Source organism: Scyliorhinus canicula, chromosome 15, assembly GCF_902713615.1.
Source record: "Scyliorhinus canicula chromosome 15, sScyCan1.1, whole genome shotgun sequence".
NCBI lineage: Eukaryota > Metazoa > Chordata > Chondrichthyes > Carcharhiniformes > Scyliorhinidae > Scyliorhinus > Scyliorhinus canicula.
In genome coordinates this window covers 65968345-65989172 of record NC_052160.1, presented here as the reverse complement: position 1 = coordinate 65989172, position 20828 = coordinate 65968345, and the positions used below count along the sequence as shown (strand labels likewise).

Below are 20828 nucleotides of genomic sequence, written 5' to 3'. Positions count from 1 at the left end.
TGGGGATGATGTCAGCAGCTGCTGACACTCCCACGAATGCATGAACTCTCGGCGGCCGGCGGAGTCCCTTCAGCCCCGGCTGGCGTGGCGCCAAGGGCCTTCCACGCCAGCCGGCGGGGCGCAAACCACTCCGGCGCCGGCCTAGCCCCTGAAGGTGCGGAGGATTCTGCACCTTTGGGACGGGCCGACGCCAGAGTGGTTCACGCCACTCCGTCCCGCCGGGACCTCCCGCCCCGCCGGGTATGGGAGAATCCCGCCCACTAAGTCTGTACAAACCCTCCTGTAGACACTTTGCATCTTCTCACAATTCATATTTGTGTCTAGCTTTGTATCATCTGCAAGCTAGGAAATATTACATTTGATCCCCACATCCACATACTGATCCCTGTGGTACCCCATTAGTTAAAGCCTGCCAACATGAGAATGGCCCATTTATTCCTACTCTTTGTGTTTTCTGCCTGTTAACCAATCCTTAATCTATGTCAGTATATTGCCTCCTATCACATGTGTTTTAATTGTGCTTATCAAAGCCTTTTGAAAATCCATGTACCCTGTGTCCACACTCCCGTTTATCAATTCTGTTAGTAACATCCTCGAAAATCTCCAGCAGGTTTGTCAAACATGATTTCCCATTCATAAATCCATGTTGACTATGCCCAATCAGATCCTTATTATCCAAGTGTCCATTTACCACATCCTTTATAACAGATTCTCCACTGCTGATATAAGTTCAATCAGGTTGCTCCTTGTTTTCTCTCTCCCTCCCTTCTTAAATAGTGGGGTGACATTTCAATCTGCAGGAGCCATTCCAGAATCTATAGAATTTTCGAAGACGATCACCAATGCATCCACTATCTCTATAGCTACCTCTTTGAACATTCTGGGATGTAGAATATAAGAACCCGGGGGCTTATAAGAACATAAGAACTGATGGGCTTCTCGTGGTGGCCATGGTGGGATCGGTAACACACGAGGCGGCTCCTGCCTGGAAGTGTTGCTTTTGGACCTTTTTGGCGTTCAATGGGTGATTTTGATGGATAAAGTGTGAGGAGAGTGGAGGATGATCGGAATGGAGTGGAGGGGCTGGTTTAGCACAGTGGGCAAGGCAGAACAAGGCTAGCAGCGCAGGTTCAATTCCCGTACCAGCCTCCCTGAACAGGGACCGGAATGTGGCAACTAGGGGCTTTTCACAGCAACTTAATTGAAGCCTACTTGTGACAATAGGCAATTATTATTATGACGACGGGGAGAAACCTGGTTAAAGCTCTAGCTCAGGAGTTGGAGGATACTTGTGGCAAAGCACCAGTGGGAAAGATGGTGGAGGGGGAAGGGCCACCGGCGACTGCCAGGCTGCTGGTGGAGCAGCTGCTGAGCTTTATTAAAGAAGAATTTCAGCAGCAACGAAAGGAGAGACTGATCGAGCGCGATTCAGGGAGCAGTCACACCTCTTCACGGGACCTTTGATAGGGTGAAGAAGCGCATGGAGACGCAAGGAGCGACAATCCAGAGCTGAGTGACTGACCTGTGCCATTGGAGGCGGAGATGGCGCTCCTGGATGAGGCCTGTAAGGTGCTGTGTATGAGGGTGGATAATCAAGAGATTCAGTCTCAGCGGCAACATTTTCATATCATGGGCCTGGCGGAGGAAGTGGAGGGTACGCGTGCTATGGGAAACGGTGCAAAGATATTGGTGGAGGAGAGGGTTTTCGACAAAGCCCTGGAGGTGGACTGTGCCTAAAGGTCCTTGAGGCAGAAACCAAGGGCTGGGCAGATGCTACAGGGGGTGATTGTGCATATGCACAGGTTTCAGGACACAGAAAAGATTTGAGCTGGGCCAAGGCTAGTCAGGACTGCAGCTGGGAAGGAAATTGGGAAGGAAGATCTACCTGGACATTGGTGGCAACCTGGTCAAGAGGTGGATGGGGTTTCATAAGGCTAAGGCAGCACTCTTTCAGAGCAAGGTTAAGTTTGGGTGCTGTACCCGGCCAAACTTTGGGTAACTTTCAAGGGCCGGGGACATTATTTCTTGACGTCAGACAAGGTGAATGACTTTGTTCAGGAGCATGGCTTGGGGGAAGGCTGAGTAGGTTACTTTTGTATCATCTGTCTCTTTTGAGATATTAGTACCTTGTGACCTTTTGAACATTATTGTGCCTTTTGTATTCTGACTGGTTATATTTCTGTTTATGCTGGTGTTTGAGGGTAACTGATAATTTTGTTCATGGGGCTTCTTTGGTGCTTGTTTTACTGTTATTGGCATTTCTGCACGATGTGCTATAGGTATGGGAATGGAGGGAGGGGGAATGGGGTGGGCCAAAGAGGGGATCGTAGAATCCCTACAGTACAGAATGAAGCCATTTGGCTCACGGAGTCCGCATGGACCCTCTGAAAGAGTACTTCACCCAAGCTCACTCCCATCCTATCCCATTAACCCCTCAGTCTAACCTACACATCTTTCTGGATACCAAGGGGAAATTTAACATGGCCAATCCACCTGACCTGCACATCTTTGGATGGTGGGAGGAAACCGGAATACCTGGAGAAAATCCACCCACACACAGGGAGAAAGTGCAAACTCCACACAGACAGTCACCCAAGGCAGGAATTGAACCCGCGTCCCTGGCGCTGTGCGGCAGCAGTGCTAACCATTGTGCCACCGTGCCTGCCACCTGGAATGTGGCAGCGCAAGCGGAATGCGGGGATGGGTAGGTTGGAAGTCTCAGGTAGGGTCCTTTGCCTGGGCATCCAGGTGGAAGTACTGGAGCCCAGGATGAATAGATCGAGTCCTACATCAATGGCTAGGTCGGCGATGGCGAGGATGTCGGGTGCATCCATGGACCAGATTGGGGGGGGGGGGGGGGGGGGGGGGGGGGGGGGGGGCATGAAGGTTTAGGCACCAGGGAAGAAGGAATATTCCTTCTTCTTGCATGTCCACCTGGTGTACTCATGTATCGATTTTTTTGTTGTGAGTAAGGTGGTTTTGATGGGGTTTGTGGGGCGGAATATGCGGGAATAGTAATTTTGGACCATGCGCCACGCTACTTGGATGTTAGGTTTAGATTGGGGTGGGCACAGAGACTGGGGTGGAGGTTGGATTCAGCACTTTTTGTGGATAAAAAATTCTGTGATGGTGGCATTTGCGATTAAAATCTACATTAAGCTCAATCAAAATGGTGAGGACTGGGGAAATGATTTCTTTTTTTTATATAAATTTAGAGTATCCAATTGTAATTTTCGAATTAAGATGCAATTTAGGATGGCCAATCCACCTAACCTGCACATCCTTGGGTTGTGGGGGCGAGATCCACATAGACACGGGGAGAATGTGTAAATTCCACACAGGCAGTGACCCAGGGCCGGGATCAAAAACCGGGTCCTCAGCGCCATAGGCAGCAGTGCTAACCACTGCACCATCGTGCCGCCCAACTATGGCCTTTAGCAATCTTTAATCCCATTAATTTCTCCAATGCAATCTTCTTACTAATACTAATTTTCTTCAATTCTATATTCTCCCTTGCCCCTTGGATCTCTAAGTCTGGGAGATTTATCTTACCTTCCTCAGTGATGACAGACACAAAATAATCATTTAACTTCTCTGCTATTTCTCTATTGCCCATTATAAATTCTTTTGACTCTGCCTGCAATGGACCCACATTTGTCTTCGCCAAATCTTTCCTTTTTGCATACTTATAGAAACTTTTGCAGTTGTTAAAAATATTTTTTGCTTGTTTACATTCATATTCTATTTTCCCTTTCTTCATCAGTTTCTTAATCCTCCTTTGCTGTATTCTAAAATCCTCCCAATCCTGAGGTTTCTGGAAACTCTATAGGCCTTTTCTTTTCATCTTATGCAATCCTTAAGTTCCCTTGTTAGCAACAGTTGACAGACTTTTCTTTTTGGTTTTTTGCGCCTTGAAGGAGTGTATAATTGCTGTAAACCATGTAATAATTCTTGTACGTTCTACGTACTGCATTTTCCCAATCCACCTCAGCCAATTGCCCCATACACTGTCATAGTTTCCTCTGTTCACATGTAACAACCCTGGCTTCAGAGTGAATGACCTCACTTTGCAACAGAATGAAACATTCCGTCGTATTACAGTCACTCATCCTTAAATCCTTTACAACACGATTATTAATTAGCCCTTTTGTGTTACATAATACTTGATCTAAAATAGCATGTTCTCTCATCAGTTTCTCAACCCACTGCTCTAGAAAACCATCCCTAACACACACCAGAAACTCATCCTCCACAGAATTGACGCTCAATTTACCCAGTGTTAGAATCCTGGATGAGTCCCAAATTTCTGTTTGGATCTCAACAATTTGTTCGGAGATCCAACAATTTGTAATTTGTAAAACTGTGTGGAAAGGATACTTCACGCAGGAGTGATAACACTGACAAATAAGTACGTTTTATGTTAAAACAAACTTTAATTTAAACACAGAATCAATCACATTAGTAACTAATTAACAGCTTTACAGTTAACTGTTCCAACAGTTCTTAAACAAAAGAGAAAAAAACTTTTGCTACCTACATCTGCCATTATATTTTTCAATTAAGCCAACCAAACAGGTTTCAAAGACACTAATAAATAAAGTTAGCAATCAGGTTTACTTAATTTCTCTATGAAGAATCCTCAGAGAGAAAGGTATATATTTGTTGAGGTATATAAGAACATTTTTATAATAATATTAACAATGACATCAACATGGTATAATAAACATTCCCCCCCCCCCATCCCAATCTTCACACACCCCAACTATAAAACAACAATCCGCACCTCCCCCCCTTGGAATACTGCATCTGCTGACATTTTTTATTTTCTCCGAGAAAGTCGACAAATGGCTGCCACCTACGGGTGAACCCTACCATTGACCCTCTTAAGGCGAACTTTATCTTCTCGAGAGTGAGAAACCCAGCCATGTCACTAACCCAGATCTCTCCACTCGGTGGCATTGAGTCCCTCCACATTAACAAGATTCGTCTCTGGGCTTCCAGGTAGGAAAAGGACAAGATGTCAGCCTCTTTCGCCCCCTGAACTCCCGGCTCTTCCGACACTCCAAAGATCGCTACCTCCGGACTTGGCACCAACCGTGTTTTTAGTACCGTGGACATTACCTTAGCGAAACCCTGCCAAAACCCTCCAAGCTTCGGGCATGCCCAAAACATGTGGATAAGATTTGCTGGGCTTCCCGCGCACCTATCCTCTAACCCGAAAAACTTACTCATCCTAGCCGCTGTCATGTGCGCATGGTGGACTACCTTAAATTGTATCAGGCATATGATAAGGAGGTATTAACCCTGCTTAGCGCATCTGCCCATAGACCAGCCTCTATCTCTCCTCCGAGCTCGTCCTCCCACTTGCCCTTAGGCTCCTCCACCGGAGTTTCCTCCACCTCCGAAAACTCCTGATAAATATCTGAAACCTTCCTCTCTCCCACCCAGGTACTGGAGACTACTCTATCCTGTATCCCCGGTGGCGGCAACGGCGGAAAAGCCGGCACTTGTTTCCTCAGGAAGTCTCGCACCTGCAAATACCTAAACCCGTTTCTGCTGGCAATTCAAATTTATCCTCCAAAGCTTTCAAGTTGGGAAAGCTGCCATCTATAAATAGATCCCCCATCCTCCTAATTCCTGCCCTCTGCCATCTCTGGCACCCACCATCTAACCTTCCCGGTACAAACCGATGATTATTATAAATCGGGGTCCAAACCAATGCTCCCTCCATTCTCTTATATCTCCTCCATTGCCCCCAGATTCTCAGAGCCGCCACCACCACCGGATTTGTATCGGGCCGGCGAGAACAGAAGAGGTGCCGTTATCAGTGCTCCCAAACTGGTGTCTTTGAATGACGCCGCCTCCATCCGCTCCCACACAGACCCCTCCCCACTACCCACTTCCTAACCATGGCAATATTAGCCACCGAGTAGTAATTGCAGAAGTTCGGCAGCGCCAACCCACCCTCCCCCCAACTGCGCTCCAGCAACACTTCCTTTGTTTTAATAAACAATATTAATGAGGTATTTTTGGCATTAAAAACAACAACAGTATAAAAACAATGTACAAAGAACAATAGACATAGTGCAATCACCGACTCCCATCCCTAATTGACCCCCTATTCTATGCTACCCTAAACCCCCCAGCCCAGCGCCCCCCCCCACTGACGATTAATTCTCCGCGATGAATGGTTGCCACCTCCGGGCGAACCCTAACAGTGACCCTCTCAAGGCGAACTTAATCTCCTCTCGGCTGAGAAAGCTCACCATGTCAGGTCTCCAATTTCGGGGGCTTTGAGTCTCTCCAAACTAGCAGTATCTGTCCGTCTCCGGACTACCAGGGAAGCAAAGGCCAGAATATCTGCCTCTTTCTCCTCCTGGATTCCCGGGTCTTCCGACACCCCGAAAATCGCCACCTCTGGACTCATTGCTACCCTTGTTTTCAATACTCTGGACATGACGTCCGCAAACTCCTGCCAATATCCTCTAAGTTTTGGACACACCCAGAATATGTGACCATAATTCGCTGGTCCTCCCGCACATTTTACACACCTGTCCTCCACCCCAAAGAATCTACTCACAGCAACACTTCCTTCACTCGTGGGGTTTTACCCGCCCACAAAGCCCGAAATAACCTTATTCACCCGCTTGAAAAAGGCCTTTGGGATGAAGATGGGGAGTCACTCAAAGGCATTTTCACGGTCTGTACCCTCCCCGCCAGTGATAGCGGGAGCATGTCCCATCTCTTAAAGTCCCCTTCCATTTGTTCTACCAACCGGGATAGGTTTAACTTGCGCAGTGCCTCCCACTCCTGGGCCACCTGGATTCCCAAATACCGAAAGCTCTTCCCTACCATTCTAAGCGGCATCTCTCCCAGTCTCGTCTCCTGACCTCTTGCCTGGATCGCAAACATCTTGCTTGTCCCCGTGTTCAATTTATACCCCGAAAAATTGCCGAATTCCCCCAGGATTCACATTACTTCCCCCATCCCCTCCAACGGGTCTGAAATATACAAGAGCAGGTCATCTGCTTAAAGCGAGACCCGGTGCTCCAACCCCCCCCCCCCCCCCCCCCCCCGAACCAGCCCTTTTCAGTTCCTAGAGGCTCTTAACGCCACGGCCAATGGCTCTATGGCCAGAGCAAACAGTACCGGGGAGAGGGGGCACCCCTTGCCTCGTCCCTCGGTGTAGTTTAAAATACCCCGACCTCAGCCAGTTGGTACGCACACTCACTACTGGTGCCTGATAGAGCAACTGCACCCAGTCAATAAATCTCTCACTAAACCCAAGACTTCCCAGCACCTCCCACAGTAATTCCACTCCACCCGATCAAAAGCCTTCTCTGCATCCATCGCTACCACCACCTCCACCTCCACTCCTTCTGAGGGCATCATAATAACATTCAAAAGCCTTTGAACATTGGCCTTGAGTTGCCTGCCCTTTACAAATCCCATCTGGTCTACTATCACCCCCGGGACACAATCCTCTATCCTTGTGGCCAGTATCTTAGCCAGCAGTTTAGCGTCCACTTTCAGTCGAGAAATCGGCCTGTATGACCCATATTGCTCCGGATCCTTCTCCCGTTTCAGGATCAATGAAATCGAGGCCTGCGACATTGTTGGGGGGAGGACTCCCTTCTCTCTTGCTTCATTAAATGTCCTCACAAGCAGTGGGCTCAATATCTCTGAAAACTTCTTGTAGAATTCCACCGGGTAGCTGTCAGGCCCCACCGGCTGCATGCCATCCAGCCCCATGATTATTTCCTCAATCTCAATTGGAGCTCCCAGCCCTTCCACCAGATTCTCATCTACCCTCGGAAACCACAACTGATCCAAAAACTGCCTCATCCCCTCCACCCTAGCTGGGGGTTCCAACTCATATAATTTACTGTAAAAGTCCTTAAACACCTCGTTCACCCACGTTGGGTCCAGGACAGTATTCCCGCCTCTACTCTTTACTTTACCTATCTCCCTGGCCGCTTCCCTTTTCCTGAGCTGGTGCGCCAACATTCTGCTTCCCTTTTCCCCGCACTCATAAATCGCCCCCCTTGCCTTCCTCAACTGTTCCACCGCTTTTCCTGTGGTCAACAACCCAAACTCCGTCCTGTAACCTCCGCTGCTCCCTCAGTAGCCCCGAGTCCGGGGCCTCCGAGTATCTCCTGTCCACCTGGAGTATCTCCTCCACTAACTTGTCCCTCTTAGCTCGTTCCGACTTTTCTCTGTGGGCCCATATCGAGATTAAGTCCCCTCTTACCACTGCCTTCAAAGCTTCCCAAACCGTCGCTGCAGAGACCTCCCCCCATATCATTTGTTTCCAGGTAGTTCTGGATGGACTTGTTAACCCGCCCACATATCGCTTTGTCTGCTAGCATCTGCACATCCAATCTCCACAGCGGGCGTTGCCCTCTCTCCACACTAACCCGTAGATCCACCCAATGTGGGGTATAAACCGACACTGCGATTGCCAAGTACTCAGTATCCACCACCTCCGGTATTAGCGTCCTGCCCAGAACAAAAAAGTCGATGCGGGAGTATACCTTGTGGACATGTGAGAAAAAGGAAAACTCCTTCGCCCTTGGCCGTGCAGACCTCCGTGGGACTACTCCCCCCATCTGTTCCATAAACCCCTTCAATTCCTTTGCCACAGCCGGCCTCCTCCCTGTCCTGGATTTTGAACGGTCCAATTCCGGATCAATGACTGTGTTAAAGTCCCCTCCCATGATCAGGTTATGTGACTCTAAGTCTGGGATCTTACCTAAACCCGCCTCATAAATTCCACATCGTCCCAATTCGGAGCATATATGTTCACGAGTGCCACTCGCACCCCCTCCAGCTTCCCACTCACCATTATGTACCTACCCCCCTTGTCTGACACGATTCTACCTGCCTTGAATGCCACTTGTTTGTTGATCAAGATCGCTACCTCCCTGGTCTTTGAATCTAGCCCTGAGTGGAATACTTGGCTAACCCACCCCTTTCTCAATCTCGTCTGGTCTGTAACCTTTAGGTGTGTCTCTTACCCCATCTGCCTTTTGGCCCCTCAAATGCGCAAGCACATGAGCCCTCTTGACCGGCCCATTCAGCCCTCTGACATTCCATGCAATCAGCCTGGTCAGGGGGCATACCATCCCCCTGCCGATTAGCCATCACCATTTTTAGGCCAGCCTCAAGTTCGCGCCCTCTGCCTGTTGAGCCCCCCCTTGGGCATTCGCTGTTCCCGACCTCCCATTTGCCCCCTAGTAACAGTTCCTCCCCTGTCAGCAAAGCAGCTCCCCCTCTCCCTCCCCCCCTAGCAACAGCACTAGAAACCCAACCCCCCAAGTCAAGCTCCAGCTTAACATCTTCTTGCCCCCCACTGCGCTTCCGAGAGTCAGCTGACCCATGCTGACTTGATAGCGCCTGCGCCTGGCACCAAGCAGTCTGTCTCCCCATTGTTCTCTACCCCTCCCCCCCAACTTGGACAAACATATTAAAAGCTTCACATTCCGCAGTGAACAAACATCAGAAAAAAACCCAGTGAAGAAACAGCCACTTTAGAAAAAAAACACTCAAAAATAGAACCAGCCCCAAAGACCATTCCACCCCCCCCCCCCCCCCCCCCCCCCGAACCAGCTCCCTGCAAGACAAAGTTACCTTCAGCATCCACACAGCCCCTTATTACACATAGCACTACTTATACTTATACAGCCCAGCACAACAAATCGCCAGCACTGTACTCTCCAAGGCTTCAGTGTCTTTTAATTCGCCTCCAGCCTCTTTTCTTTAATAAAAATCAATACTTCGTCTGGCATTTCAAAGTAGAAGTCCTGTTCCTCATGTGTGACCCACAGGCGGGCTGGGTACAGCATCCCAAACTTCACCCCCTTCTTAAAGAGGGCCGTTTTTGCCCGATTAAACCCAGCTCACCTCTTACCCAAATCTGCGCCCAGGTCCTGATAAATGCGCAGCTCACAATTCTCCCACTTGCTGCTCCATCCTTTCTTGGCCCACCGCAGAACGTGTTCTTTGTCCAGGAATCAGTGTAAATGTACCACCATCGCCCTCAGCGGCTGGTTCGCTCGGGGCTTCTTCCCGAGGGCTCTGTGCGCTCTATCCACTTCCAGGGACCGAGGGAGCACCTCAGCCCCCATCAACTTCTCCAACATATCCGCCACATAAGTCCTCACATCCGATCCCCACTGCCTTCAGGGAGGCCGACAATTCTAAGGTTCTGCCTCCTGGATCTATTCTCCAGGTCCTCCAGCTTCTCCTGCATTCTTTCTTGGCGGTCTTTCATCATCTCTACCTTTGTCTCCAGCACGGTTATGTATTCCTCGTGCTTGGACACCTTTTTCTCCACCTCCTGGATCGCTCTCCCGTGGGAATCTTATTCTGCACAACTTGATCAATCGAAGCCTTAATTGGGTCCAGCGTGTCCTTCTTCAGCTTGGCGAAGCAATCTTTAAAAAACTCCACCAGCTGCCCCATCGACCACTGTGCTATCTCCCCGCGGCCCTGCTTCTCCGCCATGCTTTCCCACGTTGCCGGCTCTGCTAAAATCTTCCTTATAGGCCACACGGCCACTTCTGGTCCAATTCTCCATACACTGGAGGGGGATTTCTCCTCACTGTCTCACTCGTCACTGATTTATCTCATAAAATCCAGGAAAAAACAGGGAAGGTCCAAAAGTCCATCACAGGCGGCCTACTCCTCCATGGCCACCACCGGAAGTCGATGGTCACCCTCATTGTTCATATTGGAAATTTCTACTTTATAAGCAATGAATCCTTGGCACAACCTGGGGATTGCAAAAGCAACATACTGCTGATGCTGAAAATATGAAATAAAAACAGAAAATGCTGCAACTGCACAACAAATGGGACAGCATCTGTGGAGAAAGAAACCAAGTTAACATTTCAGGTCAATGATGACCCATCACCAGTTCTGACAAAGGGCCATCGATCCATAATGTACTGTTTCTCTCCACACATGCTGCACAAGTGACTGAAATGCTGCCACAACAGAATAATAATTCATCTTTCGTGGCAATATCATTGAGATTGAGTGAACACACTCGACGGGTGATCCAATAATCTGACTTCTGAGTCGAGCAGCTTTCCTTTACAACTCTGGAGTCTTGCTGATAATTGATCAGCCAGTCTGACTCACTGACGTGTAAGAAATTGCAGTACATTAACCAAATAAAATCTTAAGCAATATATTGAATATTATCATCAAAATCTTACAAAGAATGCTTCCATAGCAACATAGTGGCTGCAAAACACAGACAGGTTTGTTATCTCTACCCAAAGACAGGCCGCTAGCGCAGGCATTACTGCTCAGCTTGGATCTCATAATCCTACACCACCCATCTCAGAAAATGCTAGGAATAGGTTCTCGAGAGGGCAAAATATCACTCCCGTCCTTCATCAGGACCCATAGTTTCGCCATAGTTTCGCCGGGTAGAGCGCCCCAAACCTGATCTGCCGTCGATACAGCACCGCCTTGACCCTGTCGAACCCCGCACACCGTTTTGGCAGTTCAGCTCCAATGTCCTGGCATATTCGGACCTTGTTCCCCTCCCATTCGCAATTCTGCTTCTCCCTGGCCCACTGGAAGATCTTCTCTTTCTCCACAAACTTCTGGAGCTTCACAATCACCGCCTGCAGTGCTCCCCCCCCCCTCCCCCCCCCCCCCCCCCCCCCCCCCAGCTCTTGGCTTCTGCCTCAGAGACCTGTGCGCTCTGTCCACCTCAGAGACCTTGTCTAGCACCCACTCCGCCACCAGCCCCGCCAGCATCCTCGAAACGTACCTCATGGCACTCGGACCTTCCAGTCCTTCAGGCAGGCCAACTGTTCACAGATTCTGCCTCCTCAACCTGTTTTCCTGCTCCTCCACCGTTGCTCTCAATGTCTTGCTAAGGTCTCCTAAGGGCTCTACCTCTGCCTCCAGTGCCAACACTTGATCGCTGCGTTCAGAGATCACCTTCTCAATCTCTCAGATCTGTGACCCCTGAGCCTCCAGACATTTTTCCACCCTCTCCATCGAGCCCTTCAGGGGTGCCACTGCCCCTTCAATGGCGTTCGATCGATCCTCCTGCATCTTCTTCCTCTGCGAGCGGAACTCTTCCTTGTTGAAATTGTTCCATCTGCGGGCCTTCCAGCTTGCACTGACCCTTCTCCCTCCGCCATCTTTCCACTAGCTGCTGCGCCACAGATCTCTTCCAACTCCTTGGCTAGATCTTTCACCTTCTTCTGCCGGGTTTGGTAACTAGCAGACATGCCACTCTCCAGGGGATCTTCTCCGTTTCTTCACTGTCACTGGGTCAAATTCCTGGAAGTCCCTCCCTAACAGCATGGTGGGTGTACCTGCACCACATGAACTGCAGGGGTTCAAGAAGGCAGCTCACCACCACTTTCGCAGGACAATTAGGGATAGGTAATAAATGCTGGCGACACACATATCCAAGTGTTCAATCTTTTCGTTTTCATCAGTCTTAAGCTCTGTGGAGCTTAACAGGGTAAATATAATGCTCAAATACATATTCCCATGAACCTGTGTAGTTTGATTTTACTTTTTCTTAAATATAAATTTAGAAAACCCAATTTTTTTCCCAATTTAGGGGCAATTTAGCATTGCCAATCCACCTACCCTGCACATCTTTTGGGTTGTGAGGGTGAGACCCACGCAGACATGGGGAGAATGTGCATATTCCACACGGACAGTGACCCGGGGCCGGGACTGAACCCGGTTCATCAGCACCGTGAGGCAGTAGTTCTAACCACTGTGCCTCGCTGATTTTGCGGATGTTAACCACATGAACAGCCCTTTTCAAGTCTCTAAATTTGCAACAAACCATAAATAGTTGCCTTCTCTTCGTGGACTGGCTGACTGCATTTTGGGGCCACAATTGGCACAAAGACGACTGCTCCCGCTCAAAGAAAGTGTCTTAACTTCTCACACTTCCCAGCCTACCTTGGATGTCCCTTATGTTGGCCTTTTCAGATTTTCTCCGTTCGGGTCCTTGTTCATCAATCTTCAACTTCAGCCGCTCAATCTCTTTCCTCAGATCGGCTATGATGTTGGTGTACTGCGTAATGTGGTACGAGATATTGAGCAGATTCCGTTTTACCTTGAAAGTGTAATAAATCTCCCATCAGAAACGTGTGAGACATAAATGAACTACAGGTGAGAACAGTGTGGAACAGCATCGCAGGTCGGTCAACATCTGCTAGAGAAGTTGCATTAGCTGGAACACACTGTGCAGCATAAACTGCGTCATTGGGCAGAACAACGTGTCCTAGTTAACATGATAGAAGTGGATAAACATGTAATTTGCTGAATTATATACTGGCTGCCAGCAGTTAACAAATGTTATGTCGCCTCAACATTACCTAATCTTTCCTTTCCAAGATTCTTTTAGCTTGGCTGTGAATGCCAACATTTTGATTTTCTGTTCCGACATCAGATTTCTTTTACCACCAATAAAATGGCAAAGAGGCCTCACTCTGTCTGGGCTAAAGTAAACTGGGTGGTAATCTGTGCTCAATTTCCATTCCTGAAACATGAACACGGAATCTAGCCGTACCCTTTAATCCAGTTCTGAGCGAAAGTTGCGATGCCGTCTTTCTTTGAGTGATAAGATTGTGGGCCTGTCGGCCTACCCAATCAGGTAAATGTTAAAGATCCAATGACACTGTTAGCACTGGGACTGCAGCGCTGAGGACCTGGGTTCGAATCCTGGCCCTGGATCACTGTCCGTGTGGAGTTTGCACATTCTCCCCGTGTCTGCGTGGGTTTCACCCCCACAACCCAAAGATGTGCTGGTTAGGTGGATTGGCCATGCTAAATTACCCCTTAATTGGAAAAGAAAAATAATTGGCTACTCTAAATTTATTTTTTTTAAATATCCCTTGACACTGCAGGTCAGTTCTCCCCAGTGCCAGTAGAACAGTAATCTGGTTCTGATCTCACTGCTGTTTGTGGGGCCTTGCTGTGTGCAAATCAGCTACGGTATTGTCTGCATCCTGTAGCCACCTGGAGTGGCCACGTCCCGATTTCAAAATGGATACTCGCAAAGAGTGCAGGCAAAAATGGACAGCACTAGAAAAACAAGCTGGTGCAAGGTTCCTGTGGATTGGAACTTGCAGAACCCAGACAGAACTGAAACTACAAGCCATTAGCATATTAATGAGCTATCTCCGGGGACAAAAAGAAACATTGAAACAACCGGTACCAGGACAGACTTCCCGGCGCCAGTGGAAGCTAAAACAAAGGCAGGCCAACGGTTACATAGAGTCCGCCCAACGATCAGGGAACGGCCCCGTTATTGGAGAGAATCGATACAAACGATTGGGACATGGTCCAATTAATTGGGACCAAATCCAGGGTCCGCCCAGAAGGGCGCGAAACCCTGGGGGCTATAAAACAGAGTCCCAAGGTCAGTTCGCTCTCTTAGAAGCTCTTGGAAGAACTCTTAGCTTCTCCATCTTCACCTTGGCATTTGGCTCTCAGCGACGAGAGGCCCGCCAAGCACCAGCCAGGTAAGTCTAAGGTCAATGCACGCTACGGGATAGACGCTCCTAGCTACTATTCTATATCAGTTCGAAGCCCGCAGTATCAGAACCGGACAACGGCCATTGTTGCTCTGACTGAGTGGGCCACTCGAAGCTAAGTATAGGCTTTTAGTAGTAGTTGTAGTTTAGCGAGTAGAGTTTATGCATGAGTAATAATTGACTGTGTGTGTAAATAAATGTGTATTGATTTAAAACTTACTAACTGGTGTATCGAGTCATTGATCAGTATTCGGTTTGAACCTTGTGGTGGTATCAGAGATACCTGACGACTCTTGAGCAAAGGTAATTAAAACAGAGCAAATTAAGGGAAAGCATAATGAACAACAGTGTGGAGTTAGTATGTTCTCCCCATGTCTGCGTGGGTTTCTTCCGGGTGCTCCGGTTTCCTCAGGTAAGGTGGATTGGCCATGCTAAATTGCCCCTTAGTGTCTAAAGGTTAGGTGGGGTTCCTGGGATGGGGAGTGTGCTTGGGTGGGTTGCTCTTTCAGAAGGTTGGTGCAGGCTCGGTGGGCCGAATGGTCTCCTTCTGCACTGCGTGGATTCTATGATCTATGATCTTGAGCTGCTTCATCAATGACCGTCCTTCCATTGTAAGGTCAGAAGTAGGGATGTTCGTTGATGATTGCACCAATGTTCAGCACCATTCACAATTCCTCATATACTGATGCAGTCCATGTCCAGGCTTGGGCTGACAATATACAGGCTTGGGCAGACAAGTGGCATGTAACATTTGCGCTGCACAAGTGTCAGGTAATGACCCATCTCCAAAAAGTGGAGGCATTGTTCCTCCAACACAATGCATGCACTAACATCCCACTTCAATAATATTTGAGAATGCTTTATGGTTCAGTTATGTTTCAATATGGACTCCCATCCATGCACCTTCTACTTCCTGCCCTATTCTCTCTCTTCAGGAAAGGGAAGGAAAAGGGACTGCATTTAAATCTCATTCAAATCAAAACACCAACTCATCCATACCCTAGTTTTAATGTTCTTCGCACGGTCAGCATACATCAGCGTGTTCCTTGACTCCTCAAAAGATGCACTGGCGGGGCTGATGTGAGCGATCATAACCGTCCTGCTGTTTCCACCCAATGAATCCTGCAACAAATCAGAGAAAATTAAATGTTCGCTTAAATATCTAGAGTTTAGATCTGAGGCTTGCTGAGGAACCAATTTGAGGATCTGAGGATAAATTTGGAAATGGCATTCCTGGATTGATGGGTTGACAGCAAGGCAGATCAAGCAATCAGACACAGAGGCACGTGTCCTTGTCCACGCTCATCCTGGTTTGCCAGCTGATTAAACTGAAGAGCCATAGTTTGCAAGGCTCTATTTTTGTGGAGGCCAGATTAGCTCAGTTGTCTGAACAGCTGGTTTGTGCTGCAGAGCAAGGCCAACGGCACGGGTTCAATTCCTGTACCGGCTGAGGTTAATCATGAAGGCCCCAACCTTGCCCCTCGCCTGAGGTGTGGTGAACCTCAAGTTAAATTACCACCAATCAGCTCTCCCCCTCAAAGGGGAAAGCAGCCTATGGTCACCTGGGACTATGGTGATTTTACCTTAGACCTTATTTCTATACCAGCAGCTGCATTATGTTACGATGAGAATGAGTGAGGGGAGGGGGTTCCTCTGCCACCAGGAGGCAACATGATACCGCAGAGTATTCTGGAAGGTTTCTCTGGTTGAATTTTCATGGAAGTTTCCGGATCGACTTAGCAACAACACAAAGTATCCCGAGAGAGGTATCTTTTAAATGTTTAAAAACAGCTTGTGGAGCTCAGGTGGAAGCAGAAGCATACCTTTAGCAGCCGGGTCAGTTTGCTGTCTCTGTAGTTGACGTACTGGGATCGATTTGCTCCCTTCTCACTCAGCGCATTGATACAGTTCCCCAGCGCCAACAGTGACCGGTTAATGTGGGCTCCTTCCTTCATCCTTTTGCCTGTGTTCTGAGTCTGTTGGCAGAAAATCAATAACAAGATCTCTCCATATCTTCCCTTTCCATCTCTGTATTTGCATGGGATCCACATGCCCATCCGCCTAGGTGAGTTGGAGACACCATTGTGTTTCTCCATTTTTATCTAATTGTTATGCTCCCCGCAATATGATGTTGCATATCGCTTCTTTTGGGTTGTGAGGGTGAGACCCACGCAGACACGGGGAGAATATCCCCCCCCCCCACCCCCCCAACCCAAATTGTCTCAATGCATAGGATCTCCCTTGGTGCTAATTCCCGTGAACTTGCTCTCAGCCACTTTTCCCAGCATTGAGCCTGTTTAGGTCTCTTGTGACTCTTTCCAGCTTAGATCTTGCCAGATGGTAAGGTAGCACAGTGCTTAGCACTGTTGCTTCACAGCTCCAGGGTTCTAGGTGTCTTGGTGGAGTTTGTACATTCTCCCGTGTCTGCGTGGGTTTCCTCCGGGTGCTCCGGTTTCCTCCCACAATCCAAAGATGTGCAGGTTAGGTGGATTGGCCATGATAAATTGCCCTTGGTGTCCAAAAAGGTTAGGTGGGGTTACTGGGATAGGGTGGAGGTGTGAGCTTAAGCAGGGTGCTCTTCCCAAGGGCCGGTGCAGACTCGATGGGCTGAAAGGCCTCCTTCTGCATTGTAAATTGCAGCACCTCCTGCCTTAGCATGATCCTTAAACATTATTGTTCATTAACTTCGCCCTGCCTAGTGTTGAGTGCTGTAATGCTATACTTAAGGTCCAACTTGATATTACTCAAAATCCCTACACTGCTGTTTTCCCTGCGGTGTTGACTATCTTTTACTCTTTCTCTATTTGTATTTTTTCTTAGTTTATCTCTCCTTGGACGGAGTTGCTTTTTCAGTGCAATTCCCAAATTCCATTCATGAAAAAGATTGGGAAAAAGAGTACCCACAATGGTTTTAATCCAGAGGAATAAGCGAAGCGGAATGTGATGAACGAATCAGTAACATGATAACTTCATCCATTTTATGCGTTGCTCATTCCCTCAAGGTCCTCGTGTGGCTGGTTTTACGGCTCCCCAGCCTCCACCAATATCAGCTCAAGTCCGCCACGAGGCTAGGCGAACAGCAGCCAGGGGTAATTTATCTCTCTCCCCCAAATTTAGTGCAGCAGATATCGGTAAACTGCCTCAGGAGATCAAAACTCTTCCTTCTCGACTCTCCTGCTGCCAACCCCACCACCAATCCCATTTTCGCTGTTAAGTTCGAGAAGGAAAATTTGAAATACTGGGAAGCAGCTAAATAGACAAATGCTAGGGAGACGGTGCATCTTGAATTTGAACAGCAAAGCATTTTTCCAAATTACAGCAAATTCTTTAATGCAAAAATCCTTCCCCTCCAGGGACCATGTCTGAACAGGGCATTAACCACCAAGGACTTTCATTGGATTTGACCCTGCTGATGCTTGGCAAAGTCTTGCGGTGGTTTATGATTGCATTCTGCTGTATGGCTGACCTGGAAACTCTCCCATTCTCACCTTCAGGCATATTGAAAGGATTTATATCCTGATATTCAACCTGTTTGGCCACATGGTGAACACACCTCCCATGGTCCTGGAGTGGGACTCGAACCGGAAACTTCTGTCCCAGAGAGAGGGAAGCACCACAAGACCTCCACTTCTCGAACGTTATTTATAAAAGGACAAACTGAAGTACCCAAAGAAGTTGTGGTCACTGGCGGGATCCACAATTACCTGAGATGCTCTCTCCGATCCAGCAAGGTCAATCAAAAAGAGGCGCCCAACACGTATCTCCTCTGTAATATTTTTCAGTCGACTCTTTTGTTTCACGGTGACCTGCAGCACTGCGTGGGAACGGGATGAGGTCTTGTTGGCAGCTGTTGGCTCTTGCGTTCGTTGTCTGTTTCCTTTAGTCAGCAACTGCACGATCTGAGGATGACATAAGCAGCGATTAACTGCAATCGGGTCAAAACCTTGAGGTAAATATTTTGTCACCTCCTGGGCAGTAATCGGGCAGCGAGCATCTCCTGCCCTTTGATTCCAGCAGGGCGAAAATTGGGGTATATGGATGACTGATGCATTTTGCCAGTTAATACCCAGGCAGAGAAGGTGAAAACGACCCCCACTGTTGCTCAGGGGCAAAATATTTGGCTTGTCAGGATTCACGGCCTAATATCTGGCTGGATTGTGGCCAGCAGAAACAGGGCTTTATACATTAACCAAACCATTGTCCACAGTTAAATTTGGACTCAGAGAAGTAAAAATAATTACAGACAGTTACAATGAAACAACTGGTTAAAGAACAATGCCAGGGTTGTAATTATATAGCACCTATCACATAAAAAGTCCTTCGCAGCAGCATTACTGAATAAATGGCTGGCATAATCAGTCATTTGTACAAGGATAAAATAAATAACTTAGAAAGACTATTGTTCATTTTCTCTATGGATGCTGGTAGATTTGACAAGGTTGCATTTGTTCCTCATTTTTAAATGCCCAGATATGGTTTTAAAATTTATATTTTTATTAAAACTTTCAACATTTTTGCAACAAATAAACATAACCCCAACACAAATCCAGCCCTTCCCCTAACTACCCTCCCCCCCCACCACGACAGCAACCAGGTCCCCAAGGTAAACAAATCCCATCTCTGGTGGAACCCCTCATCTGCCCCTCTCAGAGCAAGTTTCACCTTCTCCAAGTAGAGGAGCTCCATTATATCCCCCAGCCAAGCCGAGGCACTGGGGGGGAAAGAAGCTGACCTCCACCCCAACAGGACCCCCCTGCAAGCCATCAAAAAGGCGAAGGCTAAGACACCACAAACTACTTCACATCCTACATTTCCTCCGGCAGCTCCGACTTATACGAGTCCCTATAAAAGTCTTCAAACGTGTTGTTCACCTGCTCCGGTGCCATTACCAACCCGCCCATCCCATCTCTAATCCACACAATCTCCCTCGCTGCTGCTTGCCGACGGAGCTGGCCCACCAGCAATCAACTGGCCCTCTCTCCACAGACGAGCCCCTTGCTCGCCTCAGCTGCCGAACCGCCCCCCCCGTGGATAGAAGGTCAAACTTTGCCCTCAACCCCTTCCTCCTCACCAAACTTCCCGGTTCTGGGTCCTCTGCATATCTCCCATCTACCTCCAAAATCTCCTCCCCCAACCACTGCTGCTCCTCCCGCGCCTCCCTAACCACCTCTGCTTTGAATGAAATGACCTCACCCCTCACTACCGCCTTCAATGCCTCCCAGGCCACCGATGGCAAAACCTCCCCATTCTGGTTAAACCCCACGCACTCCTCAATCACCGTCCCCATTTTTGTGCAAAAATTCAGATCTGCCATCAAACCTACATCGAGCCTCCAAGCCGGTCTCTGGGGCAGACCCCTTCTCCAAAGCCAAATCCACCCAGTGCGGAGCATGGTCCGATATCACGATCGCCGAATACTCTGCCTTCCTCACCCCAGCTAGCAGTGTCTTCCCCACAACAAAAAAGTCAATCCCTGAGTACACCTTATGCACTGGCGAAAAAAAGAGTATGTAACAACCTCCACGGGTCAACCCTTCCCCTCCCATCTCCTTCAATAACCCAGCCAGCACTTTCGCCGCCCCCCCGCCCCTGATATGCCATCAATGAACACACGACTAGTGGTGAACGTAACTGAGGCTTTAATAGACTAAACAGAAAGCCTCCTGGCCTCTGATCCCCAACTGGATCAGAGGCGGAGACCAGCCGCCTTTATACATGAGCCCGAGGGGAGGAGCCACAGGCGGAGCCAGCAGGGACAATCCCAGGCATGTAACAATACACAGTACAATACAATGCAATACAGTGGTTTACCACATTCACCCCCTGTTAAAAAAAAGAGTCCGGCGGGGGGTGAAGTGGACGGGTTGAGTTATATATCGAGTCTGTCTGGGGCTCTGACTTTCCGCTGCGACTGCCTCAGTCCGACTGTGGTGTGGACACTGGTGTTGGATGAGGTGTCGAGGCCTGCGTGTCCGGGAACGCGGCGTCTTCTGTGTCTCGTAGTAGCTGAGTAGCGGTGGAGGGAGACGGTGTAGGGTCGGGGGTAGTGGTAATGGTCACTGGGGAACCTGCCAAATCCTGAAGGGAGACTCTGTCCTCCCGCCTGTCATGGTGTGCCACGTAGGCATATTGGGGGCTAGCATGGAGGAGAAGGACCTTTTCGACCAGGGAATCAGGCTTATGGCTCCTCGCATGCTTCCGAGGAGATGGGCCCTGGGGAGTCAGCCAGGACGGGAGCGAGACCCCTGAGGTGGACTTCCTGGGGAAAACAAACATCCTCTCATGAGGGGTCACATT

At 48.7% G+C, this 20828-nt stretch overlaps 1 protein-coding gene across 4 annotated transcripts in view; it reads right to left on the bottom strand.

Annotated features, from left to right (window-relative positions):
- The window catches only part of si:dkey-26i13.8 (kinesin-like protein KIF19), a 243236-nt gene that overhangs the window by 121261 nt on the left and 101147 nt on the right, over nt 1-20828 (bottom strand). For all 4 annotated transcript variants that reach the window (XM_038820811.1, XM_038820813.1, XM_038820812.1 and 1 more), the window contains 4 exons: nt 18236-18430; nt 16355-16507; nt 15531-15653; nt 12952-13108 (listed from right to left, as the gene is read on the bottom strand). In XM_038820811.1, coding sequence (XP_038676739.1) covers nt 12952-13108; nt 15531-15653; nt 16355-16507; nt 18236-18430 — 628 coding nt within the window. The remainder of the gene's footprint in view (nt 1-12951; nt 13109-15530; nt 15654-16354; nt 16508-18235; nt 18431-20828) is intronic.